This window comes from Antrostomus carolinensis, unplaced genomic scaffold (genome assembly GCF_000700745.2).
Source record: "Antrostomus carolinensis isolate BGI_N321 unplaced genomic scaffold, ASM70074v2 scaffold18849, whole genome shotgun sequence".
NCBI classification, from domain to species: Eukaryota; Metazoa; Chordata; class Aves; order Caprimulgiformes; family Caprimulgidae; genus Antrostomus; species Antrostomus carolinensis.
This window is the reverse complement of record NW_010340848.1, coordinates 25,841-39,233: the sequence shown is the minus strand read 5'-3', so window position 1 is coordinate 39,233 and position 13,393 is coordinate 25,841. Positions and strand designations below refer to the sequence as shown.

The 13,393-nt window shown below is 42.3% G+C and overlaps 1 protein-coding gene across 1 annotated transcript; it reads left to right on the top strand.

Annotated features, from left to right (window-relative positions):
- Nucleotides 1-616: 616 nt before the first annotated feature.
- QTRT2 (queuine tRNA-ribosyltransferase accessory subunit 2) lies at nucleotides 617-12,963 on the top strand. The gene is made up of 8 exons (XM_029087061.1): nucleotides 617-665; nucleotides 3,104-3,180; nucleotides 5,894-6,103; nucleotides 7,073-7,272; nucleotides 9,898-10,049; nucleotides 10,090-10,092; nucleotides 11,592-11,709; nucleotides 12,702-12,963. Exons 2-8 carry the CDS (start codon nucleotides 3,106-3,108, stop codon nucleotides 12,961-12,963), a joined length of 1,020 nt encoding a protein of 339 aa, XP_028942894.1. The 5' UTR covers nucleotides 617-665; nucleotides 3,104-3,105.
- The last annotated feature ends 430 nt before the right edge of the window (nucleotides 12,964-13,393 follow it).

Sequence of the window (13,393 nt, the reverse complement as noted above, 5' to 3'; positions counted from 1 at the left end):
CACAGTACAGTTGCTCATCACCCGCTGATAACAATAGTGGAGGATCGAAAAGGAACCCCAAACCTGAAACTGCAATCCTGAAGAGTGAGCCCAAGTGATTCCTGAGAGAACTCCTCTGCTTTCAGGTCAACCCTTGTTAATATACTGAACATGACGTGATATGGAATATCTTATTGGCATATCCAAATGTTAATTATGGGGTTTGCTAATTACTACACTTTCCCCCCCTAGTCCTTTGCACTTGCAGACTACCCACCAAGCATCATGTCCTTGTACATTATCAACATTCTTCTCATAACAAATCCCACACTGAAACCAAAACACAGTGTTTTCTAGCTACTAAGAAAATAATTAACGGTATCCTAGCGAAACTAGGATAGTGGGTAAAAGCTCTGTCTCATTGCCACAGAATTATGAGTGTCCTGGTTTGTTAGCTGTGTCTCTGCCGTTTAGTTCTGTCTGTCCCTGCTTTGCTGCCTGGTAGCTGGATGGCAACTAGTCCAGGTTCACACAATATATAAGCATGGAAGGAGAAGCCTTAGTTATGAAACTGCTTAACTTTCTTGACAGTTGTTTGCTTAGTTAATGTGTTTCTGTATCTGGATGCAGGGCAGAAATTCATGAGGTCCTGGAAGAGTATAAAGAAGGAGCTGCAAAATTTATAGGTAAAGTGTGTGTGTGTTTGCTTGTACGTCTGGAGGGATAATGCAGATGGATCCACTGGTGCATTTTTAGGTAGTATAGTAGGGCAGAAAAGTGTAGGCATAGGCTTTCCACATTTAGGCACTCAAAGTGGCACTAAAGAAGACTTTGAAGTAGTGTGTGGTCAGTAATTTGGCCAGAAATCCTTCAGTCAAGCTCCAAAAATATGTCATTTTGCTTTATTTCTCTTTTTCTGCACTCAGCCTTCTCTTTGGGGACTTCAACACTGACTGGGATGGGCTTAACTCAAAAATTAAGGCTAAAACTAAGAGTGGTTTCGCTGTAGCCCCCAGTCACTGCTGCAAATGGTTATTGCCAAATACAATTTCAGACTCTTTTGATGGGGAGAATTAGAAATTGTCATTAAAATGGCCTTCCTCATACCGCTGTCCAAATACATTTCCTGACAGTATCTTTCTGGTCAAGCTGGCTTTTTTGATTCTCATAAAGCAGTTGGTTTCCTCTGAAGATTTCCAACAGGAAATCTTTTTCCAGTGTGAAGAATAAACAGGTAAAGCACCCTGCATCAAATCAGTCTCAGCTGGTAGACACTTCTGCCTCTGAGCTGTTCCTGTTCTGAGAGGATGTTAGCAGGAATTTTTTTTGGACCCATGTTGGATTTGCAGGAGCTTTGAGGAGCTAAAGAAGCAGGTAGAGAAGCTCATTTTTTCCCTGTTCTTTATTCCTGTCAGTTTAGCAGTCAGACTGTACTTGCTGCCTATATTCTTCTTCCGTTTTTTCATGTTAAGTAGTTTTAGGAATATACTGAACTTACAGGTAGTCAAATGCAGAACAGTCAATGTTACCATACCCCTCAGCCACTGCACCAAGCCTTTGTGACCTTCATCAATCCCTGTCCTCCATTCTTGGAGCAGTTCATGAACAAAGTCTTTATCTTAACACCTTGGTGGTAAGAATGAGTAAAGCGACAGTTCCCGTGTTTGTGACTGTCCTGGGTTTTTCCTCTGATTGTCATGACAGATCAGTAAAGGCCTGACCACATGCAGTGTGCAACTAAGATCACTGCTGTCAGGCTCATGTGGCAAAGGAACCTGAGTGCACAGTGAATGCAGAGTAAGTATCTGAGCACTGGAACAGGCTGCCCAGGGAGGTTGTGGAGTCTCCTTCTCTGGAGACATTCAAGACCCGCCTGGACGCCTTCCTGTGTGATCTCATTTAGGTGTTCCTGCTCCAGCAGGGGGATTGGACTAGATGATCTTTTGAGGTCCCTTCCAATCTCCAACATTCTGTGATTCTGTGATCTTGTGTGAATATCTATGGTAGCCTGTATTTGTATCTGGGGAGGTAGCTCAGAGAACTGGAGGATGATCAGCCAAGTCAGTGAGCTGCTTCTTTGGGACGCTTGTTTGAGTATCTCAGGCTACATGGGTATAGTGTAAATCCTGTTGAAGTGTTGGTGTGTCTGTTTAATTTCTGTAATGTACAGACAGTTCTTTATATATGAAATCTAGTAGACTTTGAAAGAAAAAACTTTTGAGTTGCTAATACTTTTATCGACACTGAAGTACTTTTGTGAATGTTTTGCATATGCCAGTTGTGTGTATCTTATTAATGTATACAATAATGTATTTTATAATTTTAAAAAATATTTTAACATTTTTGTCCTGTATACTCAGGCCAAACTTTTTTAAAAAAAGCACATCAAGTTTTTGGACAGGCGCTTCATTACATAAGCAAAGTTAGGGCTTGGGTTTCCAAAGGAGATTTGCATCTAGTTTTCAATAAACCTCACCTGCTTTGGGATAAGTTATTCCTTCAAGAAAAATTTTAAATCCCTTTTATCTGAAAATTCTTGGAGGCTTCATCAATTTCACTGACTATCTGTGAAGAGAAAACTGTATGTCATCAAGACATACTATCTAGCTTTCTCTATGGCATTTGCAACCTACAGTCTGGCAGGGATGATAAATTTATCGTTTCTGTAGCTGATCTGTTTTCTCACTACACGTTGTCCTTCCTTAAGAGTTCTAGGCTTGAGGGTGTTGCTCAAGTTTAGATTATGTCAGATGTCTCCAGTGTATCGGTTGAGTGGTCAGGTGAGTCACCTGTTGGGTCTGGCAAATTTCAGTAGCAGGAGTATTAATCAATAAGAAACATAAATAAATCTCAAAGGAGCTATGTAGGCTGCAGAAGCAAAGGTATTATCTGATGGTTTGTCCTGATGCTGCGCTTCTCCCTGCAGCTAGTAAAGCTGGGGGAAAAGTCTGCCTTTGGTGCTGAGAGATCAAATGAACAGGTTGGGGTTTTTTTGTGTGTGTCAGAACGGATGTACTTATTTGTGGAAGAATACCCTGTTCCCTTCTGCAAATTTACAAACCACGTATTTGCATTGGCTTTGTTTTGGTTCATGAGACTACTCTGTCTGTCACACTCTTCCCAGGTATGCCAGACATGGTGCTGTACTGCTCCCTTCATGACCCAGTCGCTCCCTGTCCATCTGGCTACAACACTAACAAGGTACAGTAACTGTAAAGACTTGCAAGAATCTACTTAAAGTTCCCTAAAGAAAGCTGCCAGGCCTCCCCTCCTCTGTGTGGATGTGCTTAGACAGCCACAAGATTTTTTTTTTTTATGCTGTGTAGAAAAATAAATATTTGCACAAAGGGGAACGTCATTTACATGCTTATACATCCAGCTAAATAAAGCTGGACTTTTTCTTACTTGGCAGTGTGTTGCCTGAACAGTTCTTGAAGAGTTAAGTAGCAATTCAGATAGAAAGGAGAGCTCTGGACTCCAATGCTGTTGTGGTTAATATGGTAGTAAAAGAAAATACGTGTGTTCCAGCTTATATGCTGTACAGGCTTACGGTGATGGCACTGATAAGCAGCAAACCTGAACCCCTCTGTGTGTATGTAGCCTGCTACAGGCCCACAAAGGGGAAGAACTTAGTACTTCTGCAGGAAGGTGGCTCAGCAATCCAGGAGTGTGTAGTGTTGCAGATGTTTGCCCATTCCATCCCACAGCCATGCGTGTTCCCCATGCAGTCCACACACTACCTGCTGCTGGCCACAGCTTTGGCCTGGAGGGGCCTCTCTTAACACCTGCTCAGATAAGGTCTCAGGCCTGTTTGGGTATGGTCACGTTTGGTGAAAGGTCACTAAATGACAGAGGATAGCTACTGCCATCCAGCTGTCAGTGTATATTCTTTGCTGCTGGGAAGCAGGCTGAGCCCTGTCTCTCTGTGGCTTGTCTCAACTCTGTGCAGCTGGGAGGTGATAGCAGTGATCTAAGCCTGGGTGCTGCAGGTTTGATTTGGCCTTTTTTTTTTTTATGAAGCTAGTGAAGATTTGTCACCTTGTTGCAAAGCCTTCTGCAGCTGGGTCTGTGCTGACAAATACTTTTGAAAGCTTTCTGAAAACAATGGGACAGAAAGCTCTGGATGCTGTGCCAGAAAGCCTGGCACAGGCTGAATTTAAATAATCGTGGGGTAACGCTCAGTTCTCTAAGCCATGTGGCTATTTTATTTATTACAGCAGCTTTTTCCCTCTGGAGAGCAGAATGAAGGTAACTAGACTTGATCAGACTCTGTACCCTTTGGCACAAACATTTCTGACTTGTCTCTGCCTGCCTTCACCAGCTGTTCCTTGATGCTCTCACATGAGAGGCAGCAGGTACTAACTGGCTGACATGCTGCTGCAGAACAACATACAGCTGCTAAATTCCAGTTATTCTGCAGGTACTATTTTGAGATCTCCCTCTTTTGGAGTTGAATTTTTTTTTTTTTTAAATGGGAAATTTACAAAAATGTTATTACTTTGGAGACTTCTGCCTGTTGGTTTGTTACTCAAATTTAGTGAAATTGGCTGATGAGGCCAGAAGTAATGAGGAGAGATGGACTGGAGGACAGGCATGTGGTGTATTTGCACAATTCTGTTTGGTTTTTGTGGAGACCAGATGAAAAAAAAAATAGTTCTGCTCCTATTTTTTGCATCAGCTGATTAAGTTCAGTTTGTGAATTAGTATGCATGAGAACTGCACTGCTTAATCGATCTGTCTGGCATAGGCTAGGAGAATGTGTTTGAAACCTCAAGCCCCCAGAATTGCCCATAACACTTCAAGCTACAAGCTATTTCTGATATCTGAAAACTGTTCCTCATTTTAAAAAGCACTAATGGGAGTTGCAGATGAAAAGAACTAAAGGGCTTAAGCCCAATACTTAACCTGCTTGAATACCCCTTTAAAATATTGCAACAGCAGTGTCACAAGTCTAATACTGATACAACAAAAGCAGCTGCCAAGCTTCACTCACAGGTTAATTACAGATCCTGAGGAATAGGATGAAACACGGTAGCGTGCATAGTTGCAGTGGCTGCAGTAGCATTTTGTGAGTCTGAAGGTTTAGTGAATTTAATGGTGACACCTGCTAGCCCAGGTAACATAACCTCTCTGTGCAGGTGCTTTTGTCTTGCTTTAAAATCTTTTGAGGGTAGCATGGAGTAATGATGGAAGATTGGTGCCCATGTGCACACACAGAATGGAAAGCATATGAAGAGACTGAGAAGACTGTGAAATCCTGATGAGTACCTGCCATTTCTTAGGTTGACTCATTTTGAAAGCTGTGTATTTCTTCTGTACTTGGAATTTCAGTCCCTTCTTAAGTGGCTGAATTTGGGACCTATAATAACATTGGATTCTAACATTAAATTGCCTAGCAACCTTTTTTATTCTTCTCACTGTGTCTGTGTGGCTTGCATAGGCATGTATACAATGCGGGGTATGAATTCACTGCTCGGAAGAGGAAATAGCTTATTGGTTTTGTGTTGTGTACAGAAGACCAGTGAGGTGTATTTCCTATTGCAGCCTTTGCTGCTTTTCATGAGGTGACAACATAAGTTTGATGGGAGTTAAATATTTTCTTTTTTTTTCTTTTTTCTTTTTCCCAATTCTGCCGCTAGTTTGTGTGATTATAGGCTAGCTGCTGTATCTCAGGGCCTTCCAAATGTGGAGAATTTACTGTGTTGAGTGTGAAGGTTTCACCAAATAATATCCTAAAAATCCCAGTTCAATCCTTTATCTCCTTTCACACGTTGTGCCAAGTGCAGCTGATTATCTGAGCCATGCTCCTGGAGAATTTATCTGTGGAGTATCATTCCAGTATCTGATATTCCACCAAACTCTTAAGATATGTTAAACTTTGTAACTAATGTTCATTCCTATTCTACCTCGACAGGCAGTGTCCCTGTGGGGAAACTCAGGGCGCATGGAAATGACAGCTTCCAAGTTCATGGACATACAACGGGTCATCCAGCCAGACTGGTTCCAGTGCATTTCTGATGGAGACACCATTTCTGGGGAAGGTGGTAGAAAAAGGGCCAAGAAGTCTGTGGATAGGTCCCTTTCCTTCCTGGATGTATGCTTTCAGCTGCTAGAAAAATCACCGGTAAGGTATCCAAAATATTGGGGCAGTAGCACCACAGCTGCTTTTTGGTCTGTGCTGCATCCTGGGCCAGTCCCAGGATGTGATTCAGTAGGAAATTGTGTCACACACAGATCAGAGAAGGCCCAGGTGACAGTCCTGGGTGAGGTGTGAATAGTAGCACAGTGGGTTTTCCTTCTGCCGCTCTCTTCTCTTAATAACTTGCCTCCTTCACCAGAATGCCCATCTGTACTAGTGGAGGAGAACTATTTTAACTTCTTTTTTTTTTTTCCCTTTTTTTTTTTTTTTTTGCTTTTGGACTGTAGGGCATTTCTTTCACTTATATCCATGCTATATACATGGGCAAAGTAGGATCTTACTCAGATTGAGAAAACCCATCTTTTTGCTCCCAAATCCCCTCAGTTCCAAGTGAGAAAGGACTTGCTAGAATTTGCCAGTGCTATTCTTTTATTTCTTCCAGCAGCTTTGAAACTTCCCTCCCTGTTGGTGAAAGGGGACATACTGTCTGAGTCTGTAGTACAAATGAAAAGGGGTGACAAGAGCTGATACTGGTATCCCCTGAAAGCCAATTCATTGTGAGACCTGTTGTCTGACAGTCAGGATAATGGCATCCACTTTATATTCTGCACTGACACACGCAGTGCTGAGGGGCCATCTCTAAAAAGCCATGGACAGAGATGGTCTGTGGTTATTGCCTTCTATATGGAGGTGGGAAGAATGGCACCAAAATTCTCAGCAAGCGTCCAGGTAAGGAGCAGAATCTTGTCTCTCCTAATCCCGTTTCTACCTTACACTTGGACTTCACAGTGTTGTGTGGGGAATAGTCTTACACGGGATGAAACACTGTGGCTCTGGCAAGTTCCTGGGAATGTTTGGGCTTAAGTAGCAGGCATCTGGAGTCTGGGTTGTGAGATGTCTTACGTGTCTTTGAGAGAGCATGCTCTAACACTTGTAGCTTTTTCCCTGGGCCAGGAACTACAAGGAAGTGTAATGTTTGGGGCAATTGAAGGTGGAGATATCTTGGAAGAGAGGCTCAGATCAGCCAGGGAGACTGCCAAACGACCTGTGGGTGGCTTTCTGCTAGATGGCTTCCAGGGATGTGCCATGGCCAAGGAGACCAAGTTCAAACTGATAGCTTCTGTCACAGCAGAGCTGCCAGAAGATAAACCAAGGTAAGTTGTGTGGGCAGCATCCCAAGAATTCCATCTGTCCTACTATGAGGAGCATCTACAGGCTGCTGTGCAGTATCACAGTAGGAAAGAATCACTGTATTGCACAGCTCCGTGTGTGTGCCAGGCTGCATAAATCCTACCACTGTCAGGCTGTAGTCTTCAACCCTTGTTTCAGTTTTTAGCAGCAGCTGGCACCAAGCTGTGCTCATGCTGTGTGTTTGAGTATTGTCCACGTTTGGAGAATAATCAAGATTTTAATTCAAGTTGTCTTTACTTTTTTTAGGAAGAATTTCAGGTAAGATATATCTGGGCTGCTCGCATTTGGCCTCTGAGGCCATGGCTTACTTGAAGTTCAACTCACACAAGAACGTTGTTATCAACCTATTACAGGGACCTCTTCTCAGAACAACTGTCTGTATTTCCAGTTCTCTCTCTGGTCTGAACTGGAGCAGGGCAGAGAGGGGTGCTGACAGAACCAGGCAGTGCTTCCACGACCTCACGGCAGCCAGCTCTGACCTAGTGCCTCAGGCACTGAGCCTGTGAACTACGAGAGGTGGTACAGCCTGGCCCAAAGCAATTCTCTTCTCTGCTTGGACTGGTGTAGTGTGGGGACCGTTGTGTATCCTGAGTTGTCAGTTATGTCCATCACATCTGTGCCAGAGACTGGACAGGAGTGGCAGCGTTCTTGACTCTTACCAATGAATAACAGTAACTAAAGACTTCCAGAAAACGTGTCCTAGTATTTGCTAGTGGTTCAGAAGTGGAGAGGTTTCTTAGTGTTGGGTTGAGCTTGCTGGCTTTTGCATGGGTTGCTCTTACACGAGCAGCTGCAACAGAAGTGGTGTAGGTGCTTTTTTCATTGTTTCTTGAAGAGTGACTCAGGCCCTGATGTCTTTCTGTAGTTGTGCTGCCCTCTGCTAGATGAGCATTGCTCTGACCTAATGGTGTTCAAAAGGAAATGAAATGTGAAAGCATATGTCTGGTGTTGCAGCTTGTTCATGCTTAGTGGTGCCTGGGGTTTGAATTTTCCTGACAATTAGAAGGCGTGCTGTGCTGTTGCCATCCTGTTTGGTTGAGCTACTTAAAAAGATCCCCTGGGAGCATTAGAGTCCAATCTACTTAGCTAACCTTAGTGGCTACCAGTGCATCTGCCTCATCTGTCAAATAGTTGCTTGTCTGGTTAAGACAAGTGTTTCTGACCTCTTTGTAGGAAGAAAGCCCTAAGGGGTGTTGTAAGTACCTCAAGTGAATTTCAGACAGTCCTGCTTTCCTGAATCACCTTTGCCATTCTGACTGGAGAAGTTGTTTTGCAACTGTGTTCTACCCCAGTATGAAATTCTCTAGAAGACAAACACTTCCTGTGCTTCACCCAAGAAGCTTTTTGTGTGATGATGAAATGATCTTGTGAATGTTCTCTTTAGAGTCCTTCCATGTACCTAAAGATGCTGAAGTCTCTTGGAACATTTATTTTCATTTTCAGTAGCGTCAGAACCCTTGCCAAGAACAAATGTTTGTCCTTACCTGTGCAAAGATAAGTTTTAGCAATGGTTTTGATCATATATGCAGAGCTACTACTTTAACTATTAAGTATCCCTTTCTCCCTGCCATGAGACCCTGAAACATAAGACACTCATGCTGTGAACTTCTCCTGTTCTTATTCTGTGCTCATCAATTTAATTGTACTTAGAAAAGGGACTAAAAATGGCACCTTGTGACTTCATTTATCAGCCCCTGTGTATTTTCCTAATTATCTGTTTAGATCATTGCCCTACATTAGCTTCTGCTGCTGTCAGCCCAGCCATGCACCTGCAGGAGAGCAGGCTCTGCTCTGTTCTCTACTGCTTCACCCACCCTCAGGGAAGCTGCCAGCTAAATTTGGCGAGCAGCAGGATCTCTATTACCATTGATGGCAATCCAGCTGGGCTCTTCCTGGCACTTAATGCCATATCCCAGGAGATGTTATAGCCCAGGTTTTTGGGTAAATCATTTGAGCAGATAGAATGTAAAGAGGAGGGAAGAATAAAGCAAGGAACATTTCTTTTTCCTATGACATTTCTCATTACTGCATTCTCCTCCAGGCAGTTCTTCAAGTGCTATATGATGTGTCTGTCACCTGAAGGACTTGCATCTTTGACCAGCCATCTACTGCTGTCTCTGCTGCTCTTGATCAAGTCTTTTTAGACTGTCTCCTAAACAATTACCAAGAAAGGGTCTATGTGTCTGGAAACTGGTAGTTCCCCAGGGCACAAACACAACTAAAGAAACTATCTGTTCTATGCCATAGATGTTAGGGGAATTTTGAATCTAAGTGTATTTATGTGTGTGTGAAAGAAACCAAATCACTTCAAACATAATGAACAGAATGAAGGTTTTCCACAGTGAATGAGGGATTATTGCTGTCTTCCAAATGTCAGATAAAGAAAAGACCGCCCTGTACTGGATAGGTTGGAGGTGGGGAAATGGAAGCACACAGGATTCTGAGTGATGACTTTTGTACCCACTTACCTGCCTTCTGATAAGCAGTTGCAGGGATAAGCTACATGTGCTGTATGTGTCTCTTCTTCAGATACCTGCTTGCTTCTACTCAGGATATTCTAGATTTGTCTTCTTGTGTGTCTCTTACAGAATCATCCATGGTGTAGGCAAACCAGATGAGGTGCTTGAGTGCATTGAAAGGGGAGTGGACATTTTTGAGAGTTTCTTTCCCTTCCAAGTAACAGAGCGAGGCTGTGCCTTGGTGTTCAGTTACGACTGCCATTCACATCCTGAAGCAGCAGGTGGGCTTCTTGATGGTCATTATATTTTTTTCTGTATTAGCTGGTATTGTGGCAAGCATCATTCGTACTTTGGAGGAACCTGTATTTGAATTTTTTTGTTCCTGAAATAAAAGCATTAACCACTGGAAAAACTGGAGTTCCACTGTCAAGAGTTGCTTTTTTTGGTGTGAAACCTGTTGAGGCAAACTTGAGGACTCAACCTACAGTCTGAATGTCTGATTTGCCAAAATATGCTCAAGTAACACTTACTGAATAGAGAGGTTTTTGTTTGACACCATTGGCAAATTTTTCTGTTACCGTTAGCGGTGAAGGCTGGACCTATTAAGAGGAGATCTAAGGTACGTAATCTCTAGAATTAGCTGAATATGTGCCTGTTTTAATGATATATTTTTGAAATCCCTTCTTTTTTCTAGCTGACAAAAGTTAGGGATCCCATTTCTTTGGGTAGCTTTTCTCTCTGTCCTTGCATTCATCAGTTCATATCAAAACAAAAAGGAGATGTTCATAACTCATTACTTCATTATGCTGTGAGATGGGAGCATGTGTATCACCCGTTAAAGCATCTATCAAATGTGTTTCAAGCAGCTGTTTTGTTTTGGTCTATTAAATGTTTTTAATCCAGTAAAATTTTTTACATTTTTTTTTCTCCTGTGAAGAACCTAGCGGCTTTTCATGCCTGGATAATACAAAACCAGCTGAATAGTACAGAACATTTTCTTTCTTTGTCCTTGCTGCTAGTTTTTTAACCGTTCTCTTTGTTGTTCTTTACCTTGTCTCACTTTATTCTTAAATCACAAGAGTTCGGGTAAGGACAAGCTCTTTGTTCTGTTTGTTCAACACTCAGTAGACATGGATTATACAAACAGTAATATTGATGTTTCCAGATACATCTCCTGCTTAAGAATGCACCTACAAATGCAAACCTACAAAATTATGGGTCGATTTTTTATTTTTAAGATAGGCTGCTGAAAAGGCAGATATAGAATCGACATCTTCTGCATTAGTGCTGCCAACCTCTTTTGATTCCAATTGTTTAGAAAAAAAACCCAACAAAAAAACCCCAACACAACAACAACAACAAACAAAAACCCCATCTAAATCTCTGAGCCTGATGACAGCCTGGAAAGTAGAAAGATTGAATGCAGATGAGTTGTCTGTCTAACAAAATCTCGATAAAATCGATTTGTTCAGGTGGTTGCATTCTGTTCAGCATGCGGTTCAGACTGGAAATATTTTTGACATTTTATTAACAATTCAGCTCAGCAGAGCAGCAAAAAGCTTTACTGTTGTTTCAGCTCTAATTTTTCTTTACATTTAGTAAATTAGTTTTCACTTGTTTTTTGCTGTTTTAATAATTTAAAATTGTATTAACTGATCTATGACAATTAAAGAAAAATAGTTACTGTAGGAAAGAGGTGGAACTTTGTGGGAGGATTTTTCACCTGGCAAGAGAAGAGCAGAAATAGGTACTGTTAGCTTGCTGCCCTTTGTCTGCCCTTGCTGTCTGTTCATAAAAGGGTGTTGTCTTTTTATTTAAAACAGTTTTGAAAGAAAATGGGACCCAGGACCTGGAGAAGAATGGTGCTGAAGAAGACCAGGATGAAATCTCCAAAGCTGACACAGAAATTACACCTTTTGAGATATTTCTGAAGGACAAAAGGTGCGTGAGTTTGAGGAGGGTACCTGCAGCTCTATCACTAAATACGATGCTTTTGTCCTCTGTATTTGATTTCATGTGGTCAGTAGCTGGATGGGACACTTCATAAAACATGAAGGTGTTGAGGACAGTACTTCTGGACATTGAATGGAGAGTGTTGAACAAGCTTTCTAGCTTGTTATCATGCAAAGTGTATGGCTGAAAGCACTGTCTTTTGCCTGACTTAAAACCAGGGGTTTTCTGATCATTTATCCAGCAGATATACTGTGGTCATAACTATGTTCCAGCTGAAAGACAGTAGGTTCACAAAGGTTGTCTGGGGATCATTTTGGTCTTCCACATCTCACTTGGATCATCTTGAGATGCTAGATTTTATTTAAACTATGGAGAGCTGCCACTTTCTGACTCAGTTTGGGCAGCTGCAGAGCAATTCTGCAATTTCTGAATACTTTACAAAAACTTTGGTCAGTGTTACCACCTGTCCTTCCTTCTCTTTTCCACAGCTACTGCTAGGCTGGCTGAGTAGATGTCTGTTGATTTGCTCCATCCTCTCTCTACTTTTTGAGAATGGTGTATCTTGCAGTAGAGGGGAATGCCGTTCTGTCAATAGTGGAATCAGTAAATCCTTGTTTCTGATGGCTTCTGCCTTCATAGACTGTGTGATAGCTAGTGAGGTGTCTTGCACTGCAGCTTTTCTGTCAGGCAAGGTGCAGATAAGGCCCCTCTGTGCTGCTAGCTGTGATGTAGTAAAAGTTACCCTCTGACTTAGATGTGTGGCCTTTTGGCTCTGTAGTGAGTTCTGTCATGATATTTAAAGTCCTTCATGCCAACAGTGCTGATCATAGATATCAACACATCTTGAAGCAGCTGGGTTCAGGCCCTCAGGACTTTGAGGCTCAGGTCCCTGCAAAAAGGCCATGTAGTAACTGGATACTTTTTATTGCTTGAATGTGTCTTCTTACCTTTGATGTTATCCAACATTTCTTCCTCCTTAGATACCAAGATGATTTTGGTCCTTTGCTGGAAGGATGCACCTGTTACTGCTGTCAGAGGCATACTCGTGCCTACGTCCATCATCTCCTTGTGACCAATGAGCTGTTGGCCGGTGTCCTGCTCATGATGCACAACTTCCAGCACTACTTCAGTTTCTTCAGTGCCATACGGGATGCCTTGAGAGACAATAAACTGGATCAGCTTAAAAAACTTGTCTTCAAGCAGGCGTTTCAAGGCCCAGCAAATGTGAAGCCAGGCCAGTGAGTTCAGAGAGGACAGAGGAGGTTGCAGGCTACATCCTTATCCAGTGGGACTGTGTAAGGTGGACTGCAGGCAGGGTCACCTGTTAGTAGTAAAATGCCTTCCTTCTGGAGGGAATTGAAGGAGATATCTGAAAAAGATCTTACTTCCTGGAGGGGAAGGAAGATCTTATTCAAACATCCCTTTCAGTTAATTGGCTTGATGCATTCTTGGGATATGGAAGAGCCTGAACAGCTCACAAGACCAGTATGGAGAGTTTTGTTTTCAATTACTTGCTGGTGGTTTTCCATGTGGAAGGACAGAATTATTGAACTTGTGATTGAAGAAGAAGCAGGGCATATACTTAAAATTAATCCAGCTGCCTGGAGGCTCAGCGGCTGTTCAGGACTCTCATTCCATACCCAATGGATGTTACAGGTAATTATTTTTCTAG